Here is a 27058-nt window from a genome sequence, read left to right as displayed (position 1 = left end):
CAGAGAAGATAGATCAGAGATAGTAGCACGTCACATCAACCAGTGCAGGTCGACATCCTCTTTCCATGTTAATAACTCACTTCCTCAGAATCTGCAGCTGTAGAATTTTTCAGAAACGGACATCTTGTGGTTTTGATCGAAGTTACAGTTTCTCTTTAAAATGTTTCCCATAATATTTCCCATATCATTCTAACCCAGTGCTGGCCAACCCTGGTCCTCAAGAACCTCAACCCTGCCTGTTTTCCAGGTCTTCCTGGACTGCTTTATGCTGACAACCTATATCAGGATGAGGAATAAATTTTGAGTCAGCTAATCAGCAGCAAGCTGGTCAGAGAGAAGGGGAAGACAGGCAGGGTTGGTGCTCTTGAGGACCAGGGTTGGTCAGCCCTGCTTTAACTATCTTGTATACATTCTATAACCTGCTTTCTTCAATGATTTCCTTCAAGTTGTTCTGTTTTTGTTTCTTTCCACGTAACCCTTGTGCTATCCGAGGCACTTTAACATTGGGAGTTGGGTCATCTAGACCCACTAGACAGTGCTCTGAACCTTTTTTTTCTCAATGATTTGTGAACCTCACTGGTGTCCATGGATTACATGAAATCTTTCCACCTTTATACACCTTTGTCATGGTAGGGAGAACACGTCAATGTAAGGGTGGGTTCATCTAAGATGGCACAAGGGTTAAGCTGAAACCCTAACTATGTCTTTGTCTTTGAGGACGAAATCCTACATCTTTTAAAACTATATAATTTTGTAAAAAATTATTTTAATGCATTTTAGCCACTTTATAAAAATACCCTAAATTATTTTATTTTACTGCTGTTAATATAATTAATAAAAAATAAAAATTTAAAGGGTCACAGTAATTTTACAGAATAGATTTTTTTAACACCACCATACAATGGTGTTAAAAAGTTTACATTCACTTGTGGATGGCTGTCTTGAGTTTTCAGTTATTTCTACAACTATGATTTTTCTTTCTATAGAGTGATTGGAACAGATACTTTAATGTCACAAAAAACATTCACGGAGGCTTGGTTCTTCTATTACTTTATTATAGGTCAATTAAAAATGTGAACTCATCTGCTGGGTCAAAAATATTCTTACAGCAATACTAATATTTGCTTACATGTGTTATGGCCATTTTCACTTCATTTTTGCCCTTTTGGTAGCCACCCAGAAGCTTCTGGTAGACTTTTGGTTGAATCTTTGACCACTCTTCTCTACAGAATTGGTACAGTTCTGTAAAATGTATTGGCTTTCTGACATGGACTTCTTTTTTCAGCATTTTTTAGAAGTTCTCAATGGGCATTACAGTGTGGCAGAAAGTATTTAGTCAGCCATCAATTGTGCAAGTTCCCCATTTAAAAAGATGAGAAAGGGAAGTAATTTTCATCATAGGTATTGGTCAACTATGAAAGACAAAACTAGAAAACAATCCAGAAAATCACATTGACTGATTTTTCTAAAAGAATTTATTTGTAAATTATAGGGGAAAGAAGTATTTGGTCACCTACAAACAAGCAAGATTTCTGGCTCTCACAGACCTGTAACTTCTTCTGTAAGAAGATCCTCTGTCCTCCACTCGTTACCTGTATTAATGGCACCTGTTTGAACTTGTTTTCTATAGAAAAGACATCTGTCCATAACCTCAGTCACACTTCAAACTCTATTATGGCGAAGACCAAAGAGCTATCTAAGGATACCAGAGACAAAATTGCTGACCTGCACCAGGCTAGGAAGACTGAATCTGCAATAGGTAAACAGCTATTGCATAAATAAATCAACTGTGAGAGCAATTATTAGGAAACGGAAGACATACAAGACCACTAACAATCTCCTTCCATCTGCGGCTCCCCACAAGATCTTATTCTATGGGGTCAAAATGATCACAAGAATGGTGATAAAAATCCCAGAACCACATCTAGTGAATGACCTGCAGAGAGCGGGGACCAAAGTAACAAAGGCTACCATCAGTTACACACTATGCCACCAGGGACTCAAATCCTTCAGTACCAGACGTGTCCCCCTGCTAAAGCCAGTACATGTGCAGTCCCATCTAAAGTTTGCTAGAGAGCATTTGGATTATCCAGAAGAGGATTTGGAGAATGCCCTATAGTCAGATGAAACCAAAATAGAACTTTTTGGTAAGAACTCCACTTGTCGTGTTTGGAGAAGAAAGTATGTTGAGTTGCGTCCAAAGAACACCATACCTTCTGTAAAGCATGGGGGTGGAAGCATCAGGCGTTGGGGCTGTTTTATTAATTTCAACATGGTTGAAATTAAGCATTACAACATGGTTGAAATTAATAAAGTTTGGCCTCAATTACAAAAGGGGTTTATTCAGTCATACCTTTGGTTTGTCTGAAGATTAATAACCCCTCTTGTTAAAGTAAAAGATGTCCAACACAAGAGGCCTTCAGCTCTCATCTGCCTGCCTAGCTGTTGGACAGGACAATTAAAAAAAAAAAAAAAAGTAAATGATTCAGTTTTTCAGATCTGGCCTGAGCTCCTTAGACTTTCCCATTGTAGCATTTGTGGGCGTTTGAAGCCATTGAGCCCTATTTAAATAGCCTCAGGGAAGTCACAAGCTGTAGTCACTCATAATTACTCACAATAAGAGCCTATGCTATGAAGCTCATTTCATTGACACAACTTAGTTAGCGATATTGCTAATTCATGTTGCTGAATGTATATTTTTGTACCTAGCAGATTTGGTCACATTTTCAATTGACCATAATGAAGTCATAAAATAACCAGACTTCATGATTTTTTTGTGATATAAAAGTATCTGTTCCAATCACACGATCAGAGAAAAATTTGTTGTAGAAATAACTGGAAATTCAAGACAGCCATGATAATGTGTTCTTTAAAAGTGTATGTAAACCTTTTACCACCACCACGATATTTTGTACTTAATTTAGCTATCTCATAATAAGGATCAGTAAAATTATAAAAAAGACGTGCCTTTTATTGTCTATTTTTGTTTTTGTTTCCAGGGAGCCAGAGAAGAAAGTCTGCATTTATTGCGCAGTTTCTACAGGGTGAGTCACTGCAAATACTTTATAAGTTATAAAAAGAAAAGAAAAAGAGTAGCTGGCAGATGAAATCACTCCCATGTTGACTAATGAAATATTTTATTGCAATATATTTTGTATTCCTTCACTTCTTAATGGTGTTGTACTAATTACCACAGAGAAAGGTTTAGGCAAGACAAAAAAGAGACTGCTAAAATAAATGTTTTTTTTGTGTGTGTTATTTTTGCTTTTTTATTTGCAACATCCAGTTTCCTCTAAAAGCGTAGTCATTCAAAAAAACTGAATTAAACCCTAAAGTCAGATTTGCCTTTTTAGAATAGCAAATTGAAATTAATTCCCCCAGACTTTCATGCTGACCCATTTTAAATGACTCACCATTTTTAAAGATGTGGTTTTACTTGTTTTCCTTTGTTTTACTCTTTAAGATCCAAAATAAACAAATATTATTTTCTGCACTTGTGTTGAGAACTCAATACAAATTTGTTTCAGGTAGCAGCTGAACCCTAACAGTGGTTGCAACCAAAAAGTATGGAATCAGCCGTTATTCTATGAAGTTAAAAATGTACTGCATCAAACAATCAATGAATTCAATAACAAACATGTCCTTGGTTACTGGTTTGAATTCACATTGGTCATGTATGTTCAACTACATAAAAATAGCTTTTGAGTGATCTGTGTCTCATCTTATTTTAAAAATCTATTTTAGGAAAAGCAAGACAAAACCTGTGAGACGTAGGCTGTATTTTATTGTAAAATATTTTGTGTAGCTTTGCACAATTTCTACATTGTTTTACATTTTATTGTAAGTTTTTAAAAAAAGGTGTAAAATAAATACTAAAATGTTTTCAATTTGCTATTTTGTTAAATACCCTTTTTTGGCAATGACAACAGTCAAACTGTGGGTGACAGTGGCACAGGTGGTTGAGCAGGTCATCCAATGATCAAAGGGTTGGCGGTTCGATTCCCCGCTCCCACCAGCGAAATGTCGTTGTGTCCTTGGGCAAGACACTTCACCCACTTGCCTCCAGTGTTGCTCCACTGGTGTGTGAATGTGTATGAATGATCCTGGTGATGGTCAGAGGGGCCGTAGGCGCGAAATGGCAGCCACTCCTCTGTCAGTCTGCCCCAGGGCAGCTGTGGCTACCGTAGCTTACCATCACCAAGTATGAATGAGGAGTGAATGAATAATGGCCACAATGTAAGCGCTTTGAGCGTCTAGAAAAGCACAGATAAATCTAATCCATTATTATTATTATCAAACGTTTTCTATTAAGTCTTTACAAGATTTTCACAAACTGTTGCTGCTGTTTTGGCCTATTCCTCCATGCAGATTTTCTCTAAAACAGTGGTGTATTGGGGCTGTTGCTGGGCAACATGGGACTTTCAACTCCCTCCAAAGATATTCTGTGCGGTGGAGATCTGAAGACTGGCTAGGCAACGGACCTTGAAATGCTTCTTACGAAGGCACTCCTTCGTTATCCAGGCTTTAGTTTGGGATGGTTGTAATGCTAAAAAACCTCCGTGTTTCATCTTCAATTCCCTTGCTGATGGAAGGAGGTTTTCACTCAAAATCTGACAATACATGGCCCCATTCATTCTTTACACGGATCAGTCGTCCTGGTCCCTTTACTGAAAAAAAAACCAAAAGCCTGATGCTTCCACCCCCATGCTTTACAGGAGGTATGCTCACCCATGTTTCTTTCGTACTACAGGGGGAGGAAATCTTTCTTGACATGTTTGAGGATGAATACAGAAGCATGACGGTTGGTGAATTTTTCTTTCTAAATTTGGTTTTTGTCAAAGTTAAGCTAACACATGGTTGTTAAGTTGTCGAAGCAATAAAAAAATCTTCCAGGTATAATTTCTGTTTTGCGATCTGGGTGTGTTTTGTTGCAGAGTAAACCACTGAATGTGGAGTATCTCATGATGGATGCCTCCATCCTGCTGCCACCCACGGGCACCCCTTTGACCGGCATCGACTTTGTGAAGAGACTGCCCTGTGGGAATGTGGAGAAGACGCGCAGGGTGTGTGAGCACACACGCGTGTGCAGTAAATTAACGAATCTCTCAACTGAATTACAATGATCTTCTTAAGAATTTTCTGACATCTAAATACACCCTTTTCATTAAGTACTGTTGTCAGTGTGACATCCAGTCATTTGGTGTCACTATTTCTATGTGTCTGCGTTTCTGTTTATTTGAATGAGGTCTCTGTTCTTTGCACATAGGCGATTCGTGTGTTCTTCATGTTGAGGGCTCTGTCACTTCATCTTCAGGAAGAGCCAGAAACCCAACTTCCTCTGACCAGACCAGCAGACCTTATCAAGACAGATGATGTTTTGGACCTCAGTAAGACACACTAACACAATTACTTTGGAAAAAAAACCACAATAGTGTATGATAAAGCCTGAGTCACAACTGCCCTTACCAGTGGATATGGGCTGTCTGTTGGTGAAAAATGGTCAAACTTATACAGAGCACACTGGTGGACGGCTCGAAGTAACAAGATAGGAAACCCCTCTGTGATCCCTTATAGCGAAAATTTTTAAGGACATTTGGTTCTATGCTGTGGGCGACAGGTCGTAGCAAACACTTGTACAACTCTTAAGGGTAAGTAAGGGTGAAGTAGGTTAGACGCAGGCATGTCGTATGGATTTTCCTCTTTTTCCGCCTCCTCCAAATCTTGTGGACTGTGCACTCCTTGTGTATAGCCTTACTGTTAGAATTTAGAAAATTCTGTACGTCCTACAGGCACTTGAATATTGGTTGCACATCCCATGCATGTGGCATTTGCACGTGTGCAGTCAGTAAGTAGCCAGTACTCGCACCTTGCTAATGACAAGGGTGTGGCATGAGGACACCATACAACAGCATCACTAATACATCATAGGTGGGAGCAATCTTACAAATACTTCATGGTACACTTACCACAGAAAAATTGTATGTTCTATGTATATGTATGTCCTTTGGGGTAGCCGTATGAGCATCAAGAGAACTACAAGACACACCTGCACCCCTCTTAAGATGCCGCTCTTCTATATGACCTTCCACAGGTCTGAACAACCCAATAACCTACAACACCCAGGTTATTGGGTTATTGGGTCTAGCTTAAGCTAGAAAAAAATTCAATCTGATTATCTTCGAACTTCTTGAACGTTGACTATGATGTGCACACAACTGTCTCGCTTTTGCAGATTTAGACTATAAAAAACAATGAAACAAGTCTCAAAATAAAATGCTGTTGCAGGAAAAGGTTGAAAATACTTTCTCAGCAGTTGTTTTTTCAACACAACTGTTCAAAATTGTTGCTTGACATTGACCTTCATCTTCTTTAACAATGTTCGTCTTTTTTCATCTCAGCAGAAAGGGGCAGAGAAGTGTTCAACTTCCTCTTTTTTTTTTTTTAAATGAATTCTTAGAAGCACCTGTGGCAAATGTGGGCAGTAATGGCATTTGAATGTTATCCTGTCATTTGAGTTGAGTCATTCAGTTTCTATACCCTCTGAAAGGAATAATGATGTCAAACTGCCGCCTCATGGAAAAATAACAAGGTTTTTTCTGTTATCTGCTTGTTTGATTTATATTTGCTGCTTATTTAACTAAAATCTTTTTCAGTTTGTCAAACTGAATGTGCGTGTAGATGCGTGAAACTCTCAAAAAAAACAGTTTGAAAGCTGACATATGTACCGTAATTTCCGGACTACAAGCCGCTAATTTTTTCCTGCGCTTACAGCCCTGCGGCTTATTCAGTGACGCGGCTACTTTATGGATTTAATTAGCGGCAGCCATGTACGTACTTTCGAACTCAGTGAAACGTTTGAATTCTTTATCTAACACCAAGCACAAGGCATTTATATTCAACACACCTCTAAGCAGCCAAACAGCATGGAGTTGACTTCAGGTCTTAGACACTTCAGTCATGGTTCAACAAAATGAAACACGCATGCCCGGCCGCATCCCAGAATCCTTTGGTGCCATTAGACCCAACGTGCACCAGATCGCCGCTACAATATGATGAAGCTTTCAAGTTAAAAGCAATCGTTAAAAGCAGCGTAAAAAAGTCCATCGTCACCAACGGGTTTGGAAAAGCCGGTTTGCTGCGTGACGGAGAGAACAGCGCATGGAGTGAATTTACACTCCATTTACGGTTTCTAAGGAAACCGTAAAAGCGGAATTTTGCTTTGAAAAACTCACAGCCTCCGTGTGAGCTGGAGACATCTTCTCCTGCTGATTGAGCTGCGGGGCCGATGGCAGTCTGAAGGCTCCCACACGTAACAACGCACCCGCCCCTCATACACAAAACGTACAGTATTAAGTCCGATTGCTTTGCACAGAAACGATTTGCTCCATCCACCGGCGCAACGGGGACGAAGTGCTCCTCCCTGAAGCCGCCCTGGCCAGAGGTGTCGGAGTAGAAAGGAAGGGGAGACAAGGAGCGCGCGGGGCGGGAGCGGGGAGCGGAGCGCGGAGCGCGGAGGCGTCTGCGGAGTGCAGAGGCTTCTGAATTCTGACGCACGCGCCGCACTGAGGCACGCGTATCGCGTATCGCGCTGAGGCGCGCGCTTTTCAGTCGCCGCTGCTGTATTTTACCGGTGTGTTTTTTAACCAGCCCTGTTACTCCCATAACGCTGCCGCGACACAAGCGGAAGGAGAGCTGTACCCGTTCACCCCTCCATGCACTGCTGATACTTGCTCATTCTTAAACACGTACAACAGAATGGAGAGCCGGGCATTGGCCCCGCCTTTAGCCCCTAAGACTCATGGGAAATGTGGAATCGCGGATGTAAATTTCCTCATCATAACTGAGGGATGTAATGTTGATTATATGGTTACTGTTTGTAATTTTATGTATGATACCTAGATTGTCAATAAGTAAAAAAAAAAATGAAATAAAAACACCATAACTGAGGAACTTGTGAACAGAATAGAGGTCCATGCTGTTTGGCAGGTGTCGATACACTCAAATACATGAGCCAGAGGCAAAGCAGGCACCACCCACAATGTGCTAATGAATTGCACTCACTCTGGGATGCTGGCCGTGATCTGTCAGGATGACAATATCGCCTAACATATGCGCGGCTTGTACTCTGACGCGGCTTGTGTATGTATAAAACTAATTAAACACGTGAAAATGGGTGGGTGCGGCTTGTAATCGGGTGCGCTTTGTAGTCCGGAATTTACGGTAATAATAATAATGATAATAATACATTTTTTCAAGCGCCTTTCAGGTCACCCGAGGTCGCTGTACAACGTTAAAAATAAGAAAAACAGAATAAAACATCAATAAGAAATTATCAGAGTAAAACATGAATAAACATAAAGACATAAAAACAGGATAGAAAACCGACAAATGAGGTTGTGTTAACTAAATGGATTTAACTGTATGATTGTTTGAAGAGATGAGTCTCGAATTTGGATTTGAACAGTGGCAGCGAGTCGGTATTGCGCAGATCTCGAGGAAGAGAATTCCATGGCTGGGGGGCAGAGCGACTGAAAGCTCTGCCCCCCATGGTGACAAGACGGGCAGGTGGGAGATGGAGTTGGAGAGAGGAAGTGGAGCAGAGAGATCGGCAGGGAATGGAAATGTGAAGAAGATTAGAAATATAGGGTGGAGCCAGGTTATGGAGTGCTTTGAAGGTTATGTGTGGGTTAATGACTAATTTATGAGGCTATCAGGTGTTGCTCAACTTCCTGTAATTTCCTATCATCTCTCATAAGTTTAGTACTAACTATCTTTTTTGAATAGAACAGAATAAGACTTTTTTTCTATTGGCTTCACTTGTGAGCAGAGGTGTTTTAGTAAGAACAACTGCTATGACAAGAAGGGTTTTTCCTTATGTGTGCGCAGCCGGGGATTTAAACCATCAACCATGCGCCCACAGCCTTCTTTTGTCTGACCATCCGGCTGCAGCTGCCCACATTAATCTCACACCTTGTGAGGTTGTGAGGATGACTGGTCTGCACCTGCAGACTGTGTCGGTGTGGGGGCACAGTTGTAGTTCTAATATTATGCAAGTGAAAGGTCATGCCGAATAAAAAAAATAAAAAAAACTTGTTAAAACATGAGGAGTTGTGCCCTGTCATGGTTTTACAGATGTAACATAACATCTGAGCAGCTGTGGGAACATGAAAAACAACATTTGTGGGTTGATTTTAGAACCTGGCACCCTCTTTGGAAATTTTCCATGCTTCAATGATGACTAAAGCCTTTAGACATTGTCTGAATGTCTATTTTTCTTTTATGATACCTCCAAATATATTTCATTGTGTCTGTTTCTCTACAGTTCAATTGCTCAAGAGAAAATTGGGTGAGGCCTGACTGCAAAGCAGCGACACTTTCTGAAACACTCTTCTGAAAATGCAGTCATGAGCGGAACGCATCACTCAAAACAATTATTAACATTTTATGGACAACTTCCTGAGGATTTGAAGTTTAAATAGAGAGGAGATTAGGAAGGCAAATAGTTTGAAGAGGTTTTCCTTCTGTTTTTTTTTTGCTAACTTAAAAACAGGTTTTTGAGCCATCCCTCTTTCCTGCTTGATCTTTACACATCACACTCCTGTCAATAGTCCTTTCAGTGTAAATTAGGAATAAATTGAGGGAGTAGTGACGTTTTTTCCCCCCACCTATCAGACTTCCCCTAATTCTTTTTTGTGTGTTATTTTTTAATTGACACCTTAATACCACAGAAACCCCAGGAGCCCCTCTCCAGCTTGTGGTACTTTTTTTTTTTAAGCAATATCTGCTTGAAGCTGTGATGAGCTCCTGGGAATCCCCTTTGATCTCTTAAAGGTTCAACTGAACATCTGATAGCTGTAGAAGCTGTTGTTGTTTTTTACATTGAATGCATCTAAAATTCCTCTAAATTCATCAAAAGCTTATTTATATTTATTCTGGAATATTGCAATTCACCTAAACACAAAAAATCAATCCAACATTTAAAGCAGCAGCAAAAAGAATAGCTTTAATAATACTAAACTCTTTACTAATGTTTTTTTTACAACTTGGAAACAAAAAAAAAATGTAATTATTTTTTTATATTTAAAAAAATGTTTTTTTTATATTTAAAAAAATGTTTTTTTTAAATAAATTTTTTATATACAAAATTTCAAATTTTTTTTTATTTTTGACTAATTTTTGTAGTGTAAAATTATTAGACATGTGGGAGCAAATCAGTATTTCTTAAATATTCTTTATGCCTTGACAAAAAGTCAACCGGACCTCCTACAATCATGTTACATGAAGCTCAACTGTGAAACTTTAGTCTAGAGTCTGGATGAAGACCAATTGTTTAATCAAATAGATGCTGAAATAAAATAATATTTGTGTCTGAATTCCTTTACTATTACTATTCAGTATAGATTTAAATTTTGTGAGGTTTTAAAAGTTTGAATTAGAAGTGCAAATCTTAAGTGAGCAAACTGCTTTTTTTTATCTTTTATTTTTAGATAACAGTGACCTGATAGCCTGTATGGTGGTCAACAAGGATGGCAGCCAAGCCCAGAGGTTCCTCGCAGTCGATGTGTATCAGATGAGTCTGGTCGAACCTGAAACAAAACGACTTGGGTGGGGCGTAGTCAAGTTTGCTGGTCTTTTACAAGTACGAAAAGTTTGTTTTTATTTCTGTTGTGTATTTATTTTTTATCTTTCTTTCTCCCTTTTTCCTTTGTAGTTTAAGGTCTAAAAGAATTCATTAACAGAGCATGTATTCTAATTTGTTAAAAATACTAGATGTTATCAATGCAAAATAATCAAAAGTTTTTAAAAAAACAAACAGTAAATAAAAGTACACATTTCAAAGCTAGAACATCCAATCGTAATAGTTTGTGTGATTCACTGCCACTTTTTTCCTGTTTTTTTTCTTAGATTGTTCTTTTTGTTTACCAAAAGTGAACGTTCCCGAATAAAAAAAAAAGCAATATCAGATCTGCTTATAAAGGAGGGTTTTAGTTCAGTGTGGTTAACTACAGTGAACAAACTTTCCGCTTTAAGTTGTCAGGTGCCACAATTCTTGTATTAAGATTTAAATGTATGTTACATCATTAAACCGAATTGTGACAGTCCTACTGCATACTGTTATGTTTACGTTTAAAGTGTCAAACGTGTGACGTAAAAAAATTAAGAAGGGTTTATTATTTATCATTTATTGTTGTTGTAAGTTGCTTATTAGCAAATAAAAAAATATTTTCTGAATTTTTGATTTTTGTTTTGTTTTGTAATACAAATCATATATTGGACCCAAAAAAAAACGGTGACCTAAGAATTGAGGTTTAAAGAAAATCGTGAAGAAAGTGTGTCATTGCATCCACACTTAAGAGTGTACAGCAGTGCTTTTTGGGTAATTAAAGGAAAAAATATCACAAATCACGTTATGAAAATGTGTCCTGGGTAAACCTGAAGACCTGAAGTAACGTGCCGAAAGTAAGAAAAAAAAATCTTATTGTTTTAAGACATGATTTACAAAGTTTTCTTCGTCTTGGTTTTGTTTGAGTTTTGTTTTTATAAATCACACACATTTCTAATTCAGAAAAATAGTTATGTTTTTCAGTTTGTCTTACTTTTTCCTTGTAATTTCTTCTGTGGCTTTCTTCAGAAATGGAGCTGTCATATTCAGCACTACCTGTCTCTGTTTTCACAGGAATAGAAGTTGAATGGAACAAGCAAATATTGTATTCTTGGAACTTTTTAGCATAAAAGCTGAAAATTAATATGGCTGAATTTTGCATTGACAATGACCCAAGTATAATCATTAGATTTTTCCATTCAGGGTAAAAATATAAGCCACTTTTTGATAGGTATTTTTTGTGTTTGATGGTTCCATGTCAAGAATAATTTCCATATTCGATGTAAATTACTAATTAGCTTTTCTCCATTGTTTTTTTCAGTTTTAATCTCCATCTCTCCTAATTTTTGTCTTTTTAACTCTAATATTCTTGTTTTTGTGCCCTCTCTCTGCTCCACCTTTACAAGGACATGCAGGTGTCTGGAGTGGAGGACGACAGCAGAGCTTTAAATATAGTTATTCACAAACCCGGCTCCAACCCCCACGCCAAGCCCCTGCCCATTCTGCAGGCCACCTTTATCTTTGCTGACCACATTCGCTGCATCATAGCCAAGCAGAGGCTGGCCAAAGGTCGAATTCAAGCAAGGCGCATGAAGATGCAGAGGATTGCTGGTGAGGAGAAAGAATAAAGCTGGTGGTCTTCTGGGGCTTCATTTATAAACGTTGCGTACGCACAAAAGAAGGCGTACGGCACTCTCTACGCAATAATGGATATTTATAAAAAGCAAACTTGACGGGAAAATGTGCGGTCCTTCATGCAAGCTCTGACCCAGGTGTACGCACAAAAACGGGTGCAATGAGAAATGGCGACACCGTCGGCAGATGAAAGAAACACGTGAAAGTGAAAATGACAATACTGCCTCTCATAAATAACATGACGACTTCACAAAGCAAGTCTTACAATTAACAGCCTACACGAACACTCGTTTGATCGATCAGCAGTGAAACAAACAAAAATTACAACAGAAATTCAAATGAACACATATTTGCAAAATGAAAAGTGAAATATGTTCTGCAATATTGGCATTTTGTGCAATTCATCCTCATAAATAATATAGTTAACAGAACGAAATAATGTACAAAACTGATATTCTCGTCAATGTGTCTGTCTGGCGGAGCAGATATAGACAGATAGACGGATGGATGGATGGATGGATAGATGTATTAATTGTCCACTGGGGAAAGTTGTTTTCATAGTAAAACATTTCTTCATAAACTACAGAATTATGGTATTCATGCATATGCCTTTAGTTTGTTTTATTTTTGATAAAACAATTTATGGCGTATGTCTCAACCATTCAGAAAGCAACAAGAAATTACATTTGCGCTCAACAATTTTCCATTTCCCCGTCGATTATTATTACCGACATCTGTAGCTTGTCAGATGCAATTAAATAGTTGGAAATAAAATGCCCCATCACAATGCGTGATGACGCACAATGGCTGATCTTGCACTCTTAGAAGCTGTGGCAAATGGAAGAATTCGGAGTTAAAGCATCTTTAGACAGCAAGAAGACTTGCTGGCAAACGAGGACGAGTGGCTTATGAGCCGGTTCCGACTTCCTCGAGCTGTCCTGCTGGACCTCTGTGGGCTTTTGGGCCCGGCGTTACAGAGGAGCACTCGGAGGAACCACGCCTTGCCTGTGTCACCCGGTGCATCTGGCGCGTCGGTGTCCCCCTCCGCCTCAGTCATCACTCGACTTAAAAGGGATTCCCCAATAATTGCCGCCAGTCTCTCATCAAGAGGGGTCAGCTCCGGTGTCCCCTTCCCCCCACCCGTGGCAGACACACTCTGGCGATGGAGCGCTAGACGTTTTTTTGCCTCGACTTTGATGTCCGACCATTTCTTTTTTATTTCAGCCACGGTTCGATGTTGTGAGGCTACAGCATTTACGGCGTCTGCCACCGTTTGCCACTCAAGTGCCTTTTTGGCATTCGTAAAGCCCACACTGTGCCCTCCAAACAACATTTTTCTCCTCTTTTCCACCTCGCCAACGATAACTTCTACTTCACACTGAGTGAAGATACGTTTTTTTGATTTCCTCTCTGTCTTTGCCATGATTTCACAATTAATGAATATTAACTAGTGGGCGTTTCACTGACTATTTATGGGCAACTATGGGCGTGTCATGAAGCCGCAAAAGCTGCGCTACATTTAGAATTGGTTGTGATTTATTAAGGGAAAAATCCGTAGGATGTGCGTGGGCACGGTTTTATAAATCCGAATATTTCTGTGCGTACGCACGTCCTATGTTTCATCCGTGCGCCACTTCTGAAGCAAATCCTACGCAAAGTTTTATAAATGAGACCCCTGGTCTTTATATCCAACTTTTGTAAATAAATCTGTCTGAAAATGTTGAAACATGGTGGCAGTGGATTCTTAAAGACATACTCTGATGAATGTATTTTATTAATGTTTTTGTAGGATTTTTTTTAATTATGAAACACATGTATATTAAAAAAAAGTTGAGCTTAAAACTGTATTTCTCTATTGAAATTGTTGTAAATCAGGAGTAGACGTAAAAATGCAGTTTGAAAAAGAGCATATTTGTAAGCTCCCTGCTCCGCTCTATTCTGATGCATCCACTTTTAGTCGACTAGATCCATATGCATCTTCATTTTGCTCGTCAGAGCTGGTTTCTGAAAACTGTACGGCTGGATAGCTCCAATATTTCTTGCCATTTTTATTGCACCGGTAATGTTAAATTAGTTGGAGCTAACAAGAAAGATTGTAAACAGAGAGCTCTCAGCAACAAAGGGGGGTAAATCATTGGGAGTTCCTTGATTTGTCAACGATCCCACCTACAATTTGGAGGCAAATTTCTAATGAACCTCTGCCACTCTGCAGAAACTATCTCCTAGAATACGACACAGGTTTTGGGGTATTGACTACAAATATCATAATCATGATTAACAGATCTCTGGAAACGCTTTTAAAAAAGATCAAAAGGTGATCGGTGTGGGTCATTAAGGCAACTAGAAGGAGCTGCATTTCTAAAAGAAAATGCAGGGTTCAATGCTGTACTGCTGAATGAAAGCTAAATTTGCTGAAAAAATGGCTGAACTGTACTGGAAAACCTTGAAAAGTTAAAAGATCAAAAGTCCTAGCAGGAATAAGCTGAAAAGGTTTAACATTGCAATAGTAGAATGGCTAAAATAGGTCAAAATTTGTAGAAGGAGTTAAGCATAAAAGCTGAAATTGTTGAAAAAATGGCTGAACTGTTAAAAATTTGAAGATGTTGCTAATATGGCTAAAAGTGCTAGCATTGGAATCAGCATCATCAACTGACTCAAAAAAACACATTGTTTGAGAGTATCATATTGGTAAAAGCTACATGTTCTAAGTTGATAGAAAATCCACTTTTTTCAAAATGGCGGCTTTTCTATTAATTTTATCTCCATAGCAACCATTTTATGTTTGGGTCGCCTGGGGATGATGAACCAATCGACGTCAGTTTCAGACAAATTGGAAAAAGTAAACCTTTGGACATCCTTAGCAACGAAGTTTGTTTGCTAACCACGCCCACATTCCTTATATGTCCAGATCCAGTGAATTTCAATATGTTCAGTTCCAGCCATGGATTAAGTTTTTTGCAATATTTGCTTCAGATTTTGTCAAAAAATGGCTTTCAAACCGTAGGTAGTGTTGCCATCCCATAATAATTGCAAAATCTATGTTTAAGTCCAAAGCCTTGTGAACATTTAAATGTTTGAACGGTGTCTCTAGCTGAAAGCATGTTGAAGTTACAATGGTTAAAAGAAACAAAAGTTTTCAAGGATTATCCCTGTATCTAAATAGAGCATAACTCCTGGAAAATCCTGGAATATCCTGGAATATCTTGAAAGGTTCAAGGATAAGAAGGACCAAAAGTTATAGCAGAAAGGATTAAGCTTAAAGAGATGAACATTTTAATAGTGAAATCGTTAAAATAGGTAAAAACTGAAATTTAAAATCGCCTCACATTTAAGCACAAAATGGCAGCCAAAGCTTAGTTGGTGTTGCCATCCCATAATAATTTCAAACTTATATTGAAGTCCAAAGTCTTGTGAGCAGTTTAATGTATGAACGGTGTCTCTAGCTAAAGGCATGTTAAAGTTATATTGGTTGAAAAAAACAAAGGTTTGCAAGGATTTTCAATGTATTTCAATGAAGCAAAAATCTTGGAAAATCCTGGAATATTTTCAAAGGTTCAAGGATTTGAAGGACTAAAAATAGCTGAAAGGATTAAGCTGAAAGATGTGAACATTGTAATAGTATAATAGTAAAATTGTTAAAATAGGTAAAAACTGAAGTTTTGAATCGCCTCACATTTAGGCTCAAAATGGCCGCCAAACCATAGTTGGTGTTACCATCCAATAATAATTTCAAAACTTATATTAAAGTCCAAAGTCCTGTGAGCAGTTTAATGTTTGAACGGTGTTTCTAGCCAAAGGCATGTTGAAGTTATTATGGTTGAAAGAAACAAAGGTTTCAAGGATTCTCTATGTATTTTAATGGAGCAGAAATCGGTAACGCTTTCTTTTACAGTACAGTACTTACAGTGTACTTAAGTGGTATTTACATGGTACGTATAGTGTAACTACTGGGTACTTTCAGGGTACTTACATGGTACTTTTTATGGAATTTACTGGGTACTTACAGTGTGTTTACATGGTACTTTCTATGGGACTTTACTGGGTACTTACATGGTACTTACTGTGTATTTATATGGTACTATTTGGTTCATACCTATGTGGTACATACTGGGTATTTATAATATTCTTACTGGGTATTTACATGTTGTGCAAAGGTGTCTTTTATGGTACTTACCACATGTAAGAACAAGGTAAGTACAAATAAAGTACCTTGACCTTTAGGTCTGCACTCGCTGCATGTTTCATGGTATTTACCATCAATTTACCACAGAAACTACCCCTTAAGTACACTGAAACTGTAACTGTAAAAGAAAGTCAGCCCTATTTCCACTCAACTACATGGTACTTTCATTACTAAATACCGGGTATGTTCACTTGAATAGTACTTGGTACTTACCCCTTAAGTACAATGAAACTGTACTGTAAAAGAAAGTCACCCCTATTTCCACTCTATTACATGGTACTTTCATTACTAAATACCGGGTATGTTCACTTGAATAGTACTTGGTACTTACCCCTTAAGTACAATGAAACTGTACTGTAAAAGAAAGTCAGCCCTATTTCCACTCTATTACATGGTACTTTCAGTACTAAATACTGAGTATGTTCACTTGAATAGTACTTGGTACTTACCCCTTAAGTACACTGAAACTGTAACTGTAAAAGAAAGTCAGCCTATTTCCACTCTATTACATGGTACTTTCATTACTAAATACCGGGTATGTTCACTTGAATAGGACTTGGTACTTACCCCTTAAGTACAATGAAACTGTACTGTAAAAGAAAGTCAGCCCTATTTCCACTCTATTACATGGTACTTTCAGTAGTAAATGCTGGGTATGTACACGTATTACCATCCCGTACAGTGTACATGAACACACTTGGTCTTCTGACCTCAACACATGATACAATGCTAATCCGTTGGTAAAGGTGAAGTAACTACATTGTAAAAACATGTTCTGGCCTGGTTACTTCTTGTAACATGAGGCAAGTTTAAAGAGAAACAAGACAGCAGTGAAAACAACAATCTTTAATATGATACATGTCTGCAGCATACAAAGTGTCATCACAATGAAATATGTTTTAAGTACAAAACAGTACAAAGGAGCATTCCAAAAAACACATTATTGGCCTGAGGGTCGTGCTTTTTGTCCGTCAGAATTCTTTTAGCAGAGTTTGGTAACAGTGCAGGACTTCTTCAGGGTTTGTAACTGCAAGAAAATTCACAATATGAGCTCAAGTGAACATAAAAAGCATAACGACTTTGGTGAAATACAAAATAAATTTTACTTATTTAATCATTTCTGTAATGAGTTTGATAAATCTCTATGAATTTTTTTATCGCTTTGACTGTAATGTTTGAAATTAATCAATTATCCTCATTTATGAACATGACAATAAATTATTCACAACTTTATATTTTAGTTACATAAACAAGAACAACAAAAAAGAAATCAAAGAAAAAAAAATCAAAATTGCCATAAAAAAATCTAATTTGTTTAGACAAAGAATGACAAAAGCAATGTTTTAATTGGCAATTGCTGTTTGTATTTCTTCTTTATAAATATTATTCGCACCTACAATTTGCATTAGCATGAAAAACATGGCAGTGTAAAAGAAAAGGAAAAAGAAATAAATAGGCAATTTCAAATTCAACACAGTTATTCACCAAAATATGTTTTAATTTTCAAACAGTTACATTCACTGTTGGGTGGTATTGTTGTCTCTATCATATTTGAAAATAAATAAATAAATAAAAACAAAATAAAAACGGCGAAAGAAAAGAAAATGGGGAAAAGGCAGTTAAACTCTTCATTAATGTAAATAATATGTCCACTTGGAGGATTTAACTTACTTTAGCTTACTCTCCTCTGACTTCACGGATTTGTCTGGGATGTCTTCTTCACCATAGCTGATCTAAAGCGGTAAAAAGACGGAAGTACGTCATCATTATTTTAAATAAACGCCTTTCTTTGATTTTCCCAGAAAGACGTACGCTCAGTCAAACGATCACAGAACAACAGACTTTATACTTTAGGCTACGTGCTTGTTTTACAGCGGCCCCTCTCCTGGTAAGTAACAACAATGTTTGTAGATTTTCATTACAAACTTTGAAAATTTAAACATTTTGAAATAACTGAAATTATTGCAGTAAGGTAGACATGCTCTTACGTCACGTTTCAAACACAGAGATGGTGGCTTGAAATCACGAGGTTAGCTTCTTTATAAAGTTTGATCAGTTTAAATATTTACATGTAATTTATCCAATATTTTAAAAAAACAAAAACACTGGCTTACCTGCCAGATGAAGAGAAATTCAAACTGTTGCGCGCGCCTCGAGGCTCTCCGGATTGATCTGCACGTTCACTTTGGGGGTAGTTGTGCTGCATTCATGTGCGCTGGGAATTTGCAACTTTACTTGCCCCGACCTACTTAACAAAAACACACACTCGGGGTGTTTTTAGTATTAAAAGTAAATATTTAGCCTTGTTGTTTTACATATTTTCCTGACATTATATAATATATATTAAAACAAGTTCATTTTTAGAACAATATTTAAAAAAAGTTAAGTTTTGAATAATTTATTATCATGTTTTTAAATGAGGATAGTACTTGATTAATTTCAATTTTACAGTCAAAGCGATAAAAATCAAATCAAACTCATTACAGAAATGATTAAATAAGTAAAATTTATTTTGTATTTCATCAAAGTCGTTATGCTTTTTATGTTCACTTGAGCTCATATTGTGAATTTTCTTGCAGTTACAAACCCTGAAGAAGTCCTGCACTGTTACCAAACTCTGCTGAAAGAATTTTGACAGACAAAAAGCACGACCCTCAGGCCAATAATGTGTTTTTTGGAATGCTCCTTTGTACTGTTTTGTACTTAAAACATATTTCATTGTGATGACACTTTGTATGCTGCAGACATGTATCATATTAAAGATTGTTGTTTTCACTGCTGTCTTGTTTCTCTTTAAACTTGCCTCATGTTACAAGAAGTAATCAGGCCAGTATATTTTTTTCACAATGTAGTTACTTCACCTTTACCAACAGGTTAGCATTGTCTCATGCGGTGAGGTCAGAAGACCAAGTGTGTTCATGTACACTGTACAGGATGGTAATACGTGTACATACCCAGCATTTAATACTGAAAGTACCATGTAATAGAGTGGAAATAGGACTCTTTTACAGTACAGTTTCATTGTACTTAAGGGGTAAGTACCAAGTACTATTCAAGTGAACATACCCGGTATTTAGTAATGAAAGTACCATGTAATAGAGTGGAAATAGGGGTGACTTTCTTTTACAGTACAGTTTCATTGTACTTAAGGGGTAAGTACCAAGTACTATTCAAGTGAACATACCCGGTATTTAGTAATGAAAGTACCATGTAGTTGAGTGGAAATAGGGCTGACTTTCTTTTACAGTTACAGTTTCAGTGTACTTAAGGGGTAGTTTCTGTGGTAAATTGATGGTAAATACCATGAAACATGCAGCGAGTGCAGACCTAAAGGTCAAGGTACTTTATTTGTACTTACCTTGTTCTTACATGTGGTAAGTACCATAAAAGACACCTTTGCACAACATGTAAATACCCAGTAAGAATATTATAAATACCCAGTATGTACCACATAGGTATGAACCAAATAGTACCATATAAATACACAGTAAGTACCATGTAAGTACAGAGTAGACACAAAAAGTACCATGTAAGCACACTGTAAGTACCCAGTAAATTCCATAAAAAGTACCATGTAAGTACCCTGAAAGTACCCAGTAGTTACACTATAAGTACCATGTAAATACCACTTAAGTACACTGTAAGTACTGTACTGTAAAAGAAAGCGTTACCCAGAAATCTTGGAAAATCCTAGAATATCTTGAAAATGCCTTACAGCATTCAACCAAATATGTTTTGTTTTGTCTCCTCACCCGAATATTCAAACAAACCGTTCTGCTTTCAGATTAACAATATATATAATATATTTTTTCAGCTAGGTTTTTTTAGGTCATTGTTTTATAACCCAGATGTCGTATTTGTTGCATGTGCTGATCCTTCTTCCTTGTGCTCTCAGCTCTTTTGGACCTGCCAGTGCAGCCCAGTGCTTCAGAGGTGTTGGGGTTCAGCCAAACTTCCAACGCCTCACACACCGGCCTACCTTTCCGATTCTACGAGCAGTCCAGACGAGCCCCAAACGACCCCACAGCCAACAGATCCGTGTTTGCATCCGTTGACAGAGTCCCAGGTTAGCACGTTACTAACATTCAAAGAAGCCAGTTAAATGCGCCCAAGAATGTCAAATCATAGTAACAACCTGACCTGAGACAGCTATTTTAGCTCCTATAATGTAAAGTTCTCTCAAGCCTAGCGGGGTTTCAAGAGAATCAAGAGAATTTTCTCTGGTTTAAACCCCTGCCATGCAAAAATAGTAACACCCTTCGGGTGTGTTTGTGTTCTTACGCAGGCTTTGCAGTCGCTCACTGTGCGCCACAGCACAGTCCCTCACCACTGTCCTCTCCATCTCCCCCCTCCAGTGGTAGTGGAAGCACAGGAAGATGCGACTCTGTCACTGCCAGCACCATTTCAGCTCAGAGCCCCACAGGTGGCACACAGACACAAGTGCACTCACTAAATTAAAGAAAGAGACACGGAGAAGCTCAAGTAGATGTCATGTACTTCACTCAATGTAAAGCATAAGCAAGACAGTAGGGCTGGGTGCCACCAATAATTTCCAGTTTTGATTTGATTCACCAGAACCTGGATCGATTTGATTTTTTTTTTCCAATTCTTACGATTTCATTTTAGGTTTACACATTTAGACATATTTGTATAGAAATACACTAATATTTTATATATGTTCTGTGCAGATCATTGTGTTCTGCCTCTTCTGGAGGGCATTTCAGTTTGGCCGCTAGGAGGAGTGCTATGACATTACACTTTATTCCAGAAGAAAAAAGTGGTGCTTTTTAAACTACAAATGTGCACTGTTTAAAAAATTTTCCCTTGAAAGATTTTTGAGAATATATATAAGAGTATATAAAGCTGTTTATTTAGGCTACGTTCACACTGCAGGGCTTAATGCTAGATTCCAATTTTTGTTTAAAAATCCGAGTTTTTTTGCAAGGCCGTTCACATTTCCAATTAAATGTGAATTTTTGTGATCTCCTGTGTGACCGTGAAATGACCCAGAAGTACGGTGGCCCAGAAGGGTCACAACACAACACAATAACTCACAACACAACACATTAACTCACAACACAACACATTAACTCACAACACAACACATTAACTCACAAAACAACACATTAACTCATGGCCCAGAAGGGTCACAACACAACACATTAACTTACCTCACAACACTTTAACTCACAACGGAAGTAAACCAGCAATTGAAGTGCTTTTATTCTGAAATGTCCACTGGGCTGAGCGGCTAACTACCTAACAGAAGTTAATGTTACAGTGAGCTGTGGAGGGAGCATGTTATTGCTACAAGAGAAGCTAGCAGCAGTGTTGCCAGAAACTTTCTCTTTATTACGATTCTGCTTCCTCTGAACACACACAATATGAATGCACACTCCTCCCTCCCACCCCTCTCTGTCGCTGCACGCGCGCTCCTCTCCTTTCTTCCGCTCCCTCCCCTCACACATGCACGTGCGGTCCCCAACAAACACACACACGGGCGGGCGCGCGCACGCACGCACACACACACAATGAATGAAAGAAGGCCGGTCCGCTGAAGAAATATTCAATACTGTCCTCCTTTTATTAGATCAAGAGAAAGAAGTATACACAGCTTTCGTTGAGTTTTCCCCCCTACTGGACTGATTTAGCACCCGATCCGATGATTTTTCAAAATAAAAGATAGTTCAGACTAATAATAAAAGGATTGATAAACACAGACACTGCTCCATGTAGCGATCAGACCATAACTTTAGCAGGTGGGTCATCCCACACGCAGCCGCAGTGTCAGGCTTTAAAGAACACAATTTTTAAGAGGCGGGGCGTTGCACCCCCCCAACAACAGGTTAGATGACAGAGCCCGTTAAGCGTCTCTGCCTGATGCGTTTACTGAGCTTCAGTACATAGAAGTTCACAGCCACACGGCCTAACGTAGTCCGCTATTATATATTCATGAGGAGGGAAAAAACACAGAACCGACCCTAAAACCGCCCAAATTATAAAAACCCGGCTAAAGCCATTTTTACCCCACAAATTTAGAACCAAAACCGCCCAATCTGGCAACACTGCTGCTAGGTTCTCTTGTAGAAAAATCATGCTCCCTCCACAGTTCACTGTGACATTACTTTCTTATAGGTAGTTAGCCGCTCAGCCCAGTGGACATTTCATGATAAAAGCACCTCAATTGCTGCTTTACTTCCGTTGTGAGTTAAAGTGTTGTGAGGTAAGTTAATGTGTTGTGTTGTGACCCTTCTGGGCCATGAGTTAATGTGTTGTGTTGTGAGTTAATGTGTTGTGTTGTGAGTTAATGTTTTGTGTTGTGAGTTAATGTGTTGTGTTGTGAGTTAATGTTTTGTGTTGTGAGTTAATGTGTTGTGTTGTGAGTTATTGTGTTGTGTTGTGAGTTAATGTTTTGTGTTGTGAGTTATTGTGTTGTGTTGAAAGTTAATGTGTTGTGTTGTGAGTTATTGTGTTGTGTTGTGAGTTAATGTGTTGTATGTTAAGTGAATGTGTTGTGTGTAAAGTTAATGTGTTGTGTGTAAAGTTAATGTGTTGTGACCCTTCTGGGCCACCGTACAGAAGTGACCCGGATGCGCAGAAGAGTACTCAACGGTGAACGACGTCACTTTTTGTTTTGCGGAAGTAGCTAATGTTAACAATGGATGTCAACAACAGTGTTGTCAATATTTTTTGCAATAATTTTTGCATTATTAAATTTATTTTCACAAAGGAGCCGGCACAATTACAATCTTTTCATTTTAAGAAGGCATTGGACCCGGGATCGTCTGTACCCACTGTTGTGGAATGGGGATGTGAATGTGCTGGGGCTGTGCGCGTGTGTGTAAGAGAGAGGAGAGAGTGCGTGGAGCGCCGGAGGGAGTGCGGGGGCAGCAGCTGAAGTGTGTGGGGTGCGCGCATTCGTGTTGTGTGTTACGAAGGAAGGAGAACGGTATTAAAAGAAAGTTTCCCCCAGAATAAATTTTTAGCATTTATCACCCGGTTGCCATAAATGCTATTGACTCTTTATTAACCCCCTCTGGAGAATCTGAGGGTCAGAACGGGGAAGTGAACCCCAAAGGAAGATCCGCCTTCGGCCCTGGAGAAGGTCTCCCCCGCGCTTCTGACCACGGTCGGAAAGGAAAATAAGTCATCGCGGGAAAGGTTCAACACCACGCTCGGCCATTTCACTGGAAATTTTTTCAAAAACTGCCCGGTTGCGATAAGAGCCCTTGAGTTTTGCCTGAACAGAGCTGTCACCCCAAATATTAATCAAATCGGGGACCTTGCTTCCCTTCCACTGACTGGTCTCAGTAGCATCGTCTGCCATGGTTGTTGTTTATGTTCTCACTAAACAACAACCTACTTCAACGAAGAATTATGACGTTTGTAGTGTATCAATAACGTACTGGTGGGATACATGTGGCCTGGCCGTTCAGACAGCCGTTTAGTCGCATTTCGAAAGATTGGATACGTATCGGATTCAGGACCACATACATACCCAAGTGGCCTGGGTCGCATTTGAAAAGATCGGATCTGTGTCGTTCAGACTGTCATGAAAAGATCAGATACAGGTCGGATAGGGGCAAAAAAATCGGAATTCGGTCGTTTCAGCCTGCAGTGTGAACGTAGCGTTAGTCAGCAATATATGTTTAGGTCGAACGAGCGTTGGTAGTAGCCATCCTGAGGGAAATTCCATTATACGTTAGCATCAAGCTAGCGGACTTTCGCTTTGTTATGTGACTCATTTAATCAAAAAAAGGGTTTCCATTGCAGTTTTGCGAAATGTCAATTTTGATACACCTCAAAAACCACCTCCCCAAGCGCAAAAATCTTTTTTCAATAAATGCAAGTTTTTTTTAGAAATTGATGTGTTTCCGTTAAGCAAATTTACTATCACAAATCCAAATTTGCACAATTTCAGAGTCAATGGAAATGCAGCTTGTAACAGTATCTAAAGAGAAAGTTCAACAGAAGAATGAGGAGTTTCAGTAAAATACAAATCTTTATGCTGGACATTTTCACACAGTCAGTCCTGAAGTCTCATTTTTCAGGGCTTATCCAGCAATGGTGGCTGGTTTCAGTTTTAGTCTGCATTATATACAGGAAGACCTCTCTTTGAATATAGCCTCAGCGGTTTATATACAACAATGCAGTGTGGCGTTTCAAACCTAACCCCAAATGTCTGACTAACACTGAAACCAGCAGAGTGGCCCGTTGATGTCTAAACACCTGCTTTCTCAACACATCTTTCTTTAAACTGAATAATTGTCTTGCAAAATAATGACTTTTGGGTTTTATAATGATGATGTTGAAATTGGTAATTTATGGGAACCTTTTTGAATAATGGTTAGCTTTTTTTTGCTCAAAATTTACTTTAATTTTTAAACTTTCAAAGTTACAAATTTATTCCAGAAAGATGTTTTTCATTATTAAATCAGTCACAGTTGTGTCCCAATTTCTTGAAGATGGAATCTAGATGAAGCTAAAGAATATTGTCATGAGAGAAAGTTTTGAAAGGTTAAATGTGGACCCACATGTGTTTTAAAGAACAAAGATGACGGCCCATTCAGTGTTTTCTTTTAGAGATTACAGCTGTACGTGGTGATGGAAGACTGGGAAAATGGTGTTCAAAGTGACACTCACTATTGCTCTTTGTGTCACCAAGCAGCCGTCAATAAACCTGTCAGTTAACCCTGTTAGTTAACTTTCATTGAATAGGCTGGGTTCCTAGAAGGAGGGAAGTTCAGCTAAAATGCCTCTTTTTCAAGAGACACACTTTCTACTCTGCAAAGACATAGCCTAATAGCCTAAAAATAGAAAAAGAAATCAAAGTTTAAGAAGGAAATCACTAGAAAGTGGTAAGATTGTGTCCATGCAGCAGTTCATTTTTCTTTAACAAGAAATCGTATGATAAAATATCAAAATTGAGGAACAAGGAATTCCACGCAAGCATCCAAAAAGGGACAAATACCCCATTTTCTGCACTATAAGGTGCACTTATTTATTTAAAAAATGACAGAGTGCTTTATGATCCGGAGCGCTTTATGGATTAATTCTGTTTGCGTTTAGTGATGTTGAAGTCATTTTGAGAGGTAGCTGTCAAAATGTCGGTCTGTTTTTTTTTATTGCAAACAAGGCTAGTCGTAATTGTAAATATGCTAACATGGCTCAAGTATAGCATTGTCGGAGTGCTTTTTTTTACATGTTACTACAGCGCGTATAGAGAAACGGCTGGGCTAACCGGACAACGCTTGGAATTTGTCCGAAACTTTTACACTGAAACTAAGTGGATGTGCTCTTTTGACTCTGTAGTTTTACAAAATTCTCACAGTTTCTCTGCAACCGCACACGTGACTTGTAGGTGTGCAGCCAAGTTAAGATGTTTATTTTAGGACTTAAGGTTTTCAAATCTGATGTTGAAAAAACAGACAAAAGTATGTGCATGTGTCACGCTTTTCTCCTCTGTGTGGGAATTTTTATTTGTTCCTTGGAGTTCATTTTTTGCTCTACCTTTCCCTCAGAAGACGGTGTGTATTTAGAGCACATCCCACCCCTGTCGTCGTCTGCTCCCTCCACGTCAACCCTGTGTCTGGCTTTGGCACCAAGCCTCACCCCTGCCTCCCAGCCCACGATCTCTCTTCTCACTGACAGCGCCACCGACGCCCTGAATGTGGAGTCGCTGACGTTGCTGCCCCCCGCAAATTCACCCCACTTGCACCCATGTGCTGTGACTCATTCCCTACTTAGGCCGGGGCCCTCCATTCTAGAGGAGAAGGAGGAGGGCCCACAGGAGGACGGGGGGTTTACGCTGGACAAGACGGATGCAACAGTAAAGGAGGAAACCAACACAACTGTTGAGCTCGTCACGCCCACAGACGAATCTCCTAATGGATCAGAACACCCTGCAGGCAATGAGGACCCTCTGGAGTTTGATGGAGACCTGCAGCAACAAGCAGACCACGCGAATTAGACGACAGCTGCTGATGAAGTCATTCGCACTGAAACGGCAGACTCCCCCGAGCTGGACTAAGCAGCCCACACACGTTATGCACTTCCCACCCTCACGTGTCAGGAGCAATACACACTTTCTCACGCTGCCACCCGAGAGCCGTGCATATGTAAATAGTCTATTAAAGGCTTTTGATGCCGTCTCATTCCTGCGTTTGCACATAAAGACTTTTATTACCCATAATAACAAATACTGCATATACCAGGAAGTCCCCAAGCACATCCAATTATCTGCGCTGTCAACATGCCAGACTGCAGTGTCATGCGCAGGTTTCGATTCGTGCAACCAGCAACGTTTTTCTACTCATCCTGATCAATGTTTTGGCTCGAACGCAACATTTTCGGCGTCCCTAGCTTCAGTTCATAAGACATTCATCGATGCCTGGCAGTTTTTTTTTTTATCCCGCTGGTGATCAACACAATCAACTGTCAGCCTTTTTCTTGCTAGTCGGATATCTGTATTTTGGTCCTTTAGAGCCACTTTTCTTTTAACATTACACGAAAAAAAAATCATCAGCAAAGATTAAACAAGAAAAAAAAGAATCATCAGCAAAGCTTAAAAACTGGGACAATAATGATGCAGGATTGCATCACTCCCCACTAAAGCCTCCATGTTTAAAGCCTGCAGG

General features: G+C 38.9%; 1 protein-coding gene and 1 long non-coding RNA gene across 9 annotated transcripts in view; one reads left to right on the top strand and one right to left on the bottom strand.

The window, feature by feature from the left end:
- The window catches only part of clec16a (C-type lectin domain containing 16A), a 72128-nt gene extending 45553 nt beyond the window's left edge, over positions 1-26575 (top strand). For 4 of the 8 annotated variants that reach the window (XM_078951442.1, XM_078951439.1, XM_078951440.1 and 1 more), the window contains exons 15-23: positions 3000-3044; positions 4751-4801; positions 4935-5063; positions 5267-5387; positions 10488-10639; positions 12010-12214; positions 20317-20487; positions 20707-20844; positions 25943-26575. In XM_078951442.1, coding sequence (XP_078807568.1) covers positions 3000-3044; positions 4751-4801; positions 4935-5063; positions 5267-5387; positions 10488-10639; positions 12010-12214; positions 20317-20487; positions 20707-20844; positions 25943-26391 — 1461 coding nt within the window. In that variant the 3' untranslated portion in view covers positions 26392-26575. The remainder of the gene's footprint in view (positions 1-2999; positions 3045-4750; positions 4802-4934; positions 5064-5266; positions 5388-10487; positions 10640-12009; positions 12215-20316; positions 20488-20706; positions 20845-25942) is intronic. The other 4 variants (XM_078951441.1, XM_078951438.1, XM_078951444.1 and 1 more) reach the window with 3 other exon arrangements.
- On the bottom strand, positions 17253-18661 carry LOC110014721 (uncharacterized). The gene is made up of 3 exons (XR_002289717.3): positions 18536-18661; positions 18093-18154; positions 17253-17448 (listed from the first exon to the last, which is right to left on the bottom strand). It is a non-coding gene; the product is annotated as an uncharacterized LOC110014721 (long non-coding RNA).
- Positions 26576-27058: the final 483 nt, after the last annotated feature.

This window comes from Oryzias latipes, chromosome 8 (assembly GCF_053564925.1).
Source record: "Oryzias latipes strain Hd-rR chromosome 8, Olatipes_Hd-rR_3.1".
Lineage (NCBI taxonomy): Eukaryota > Metazoa > Chordata > Actinopteri > Beloniformes > Adrianichthyidae > Oryzias > Oryzias latipes.
The sequence above is the reverse complement of the archived record's forward strand: the minus strand, read 5'-3'. Positions and strand labels throughout refer to the sequence as shown.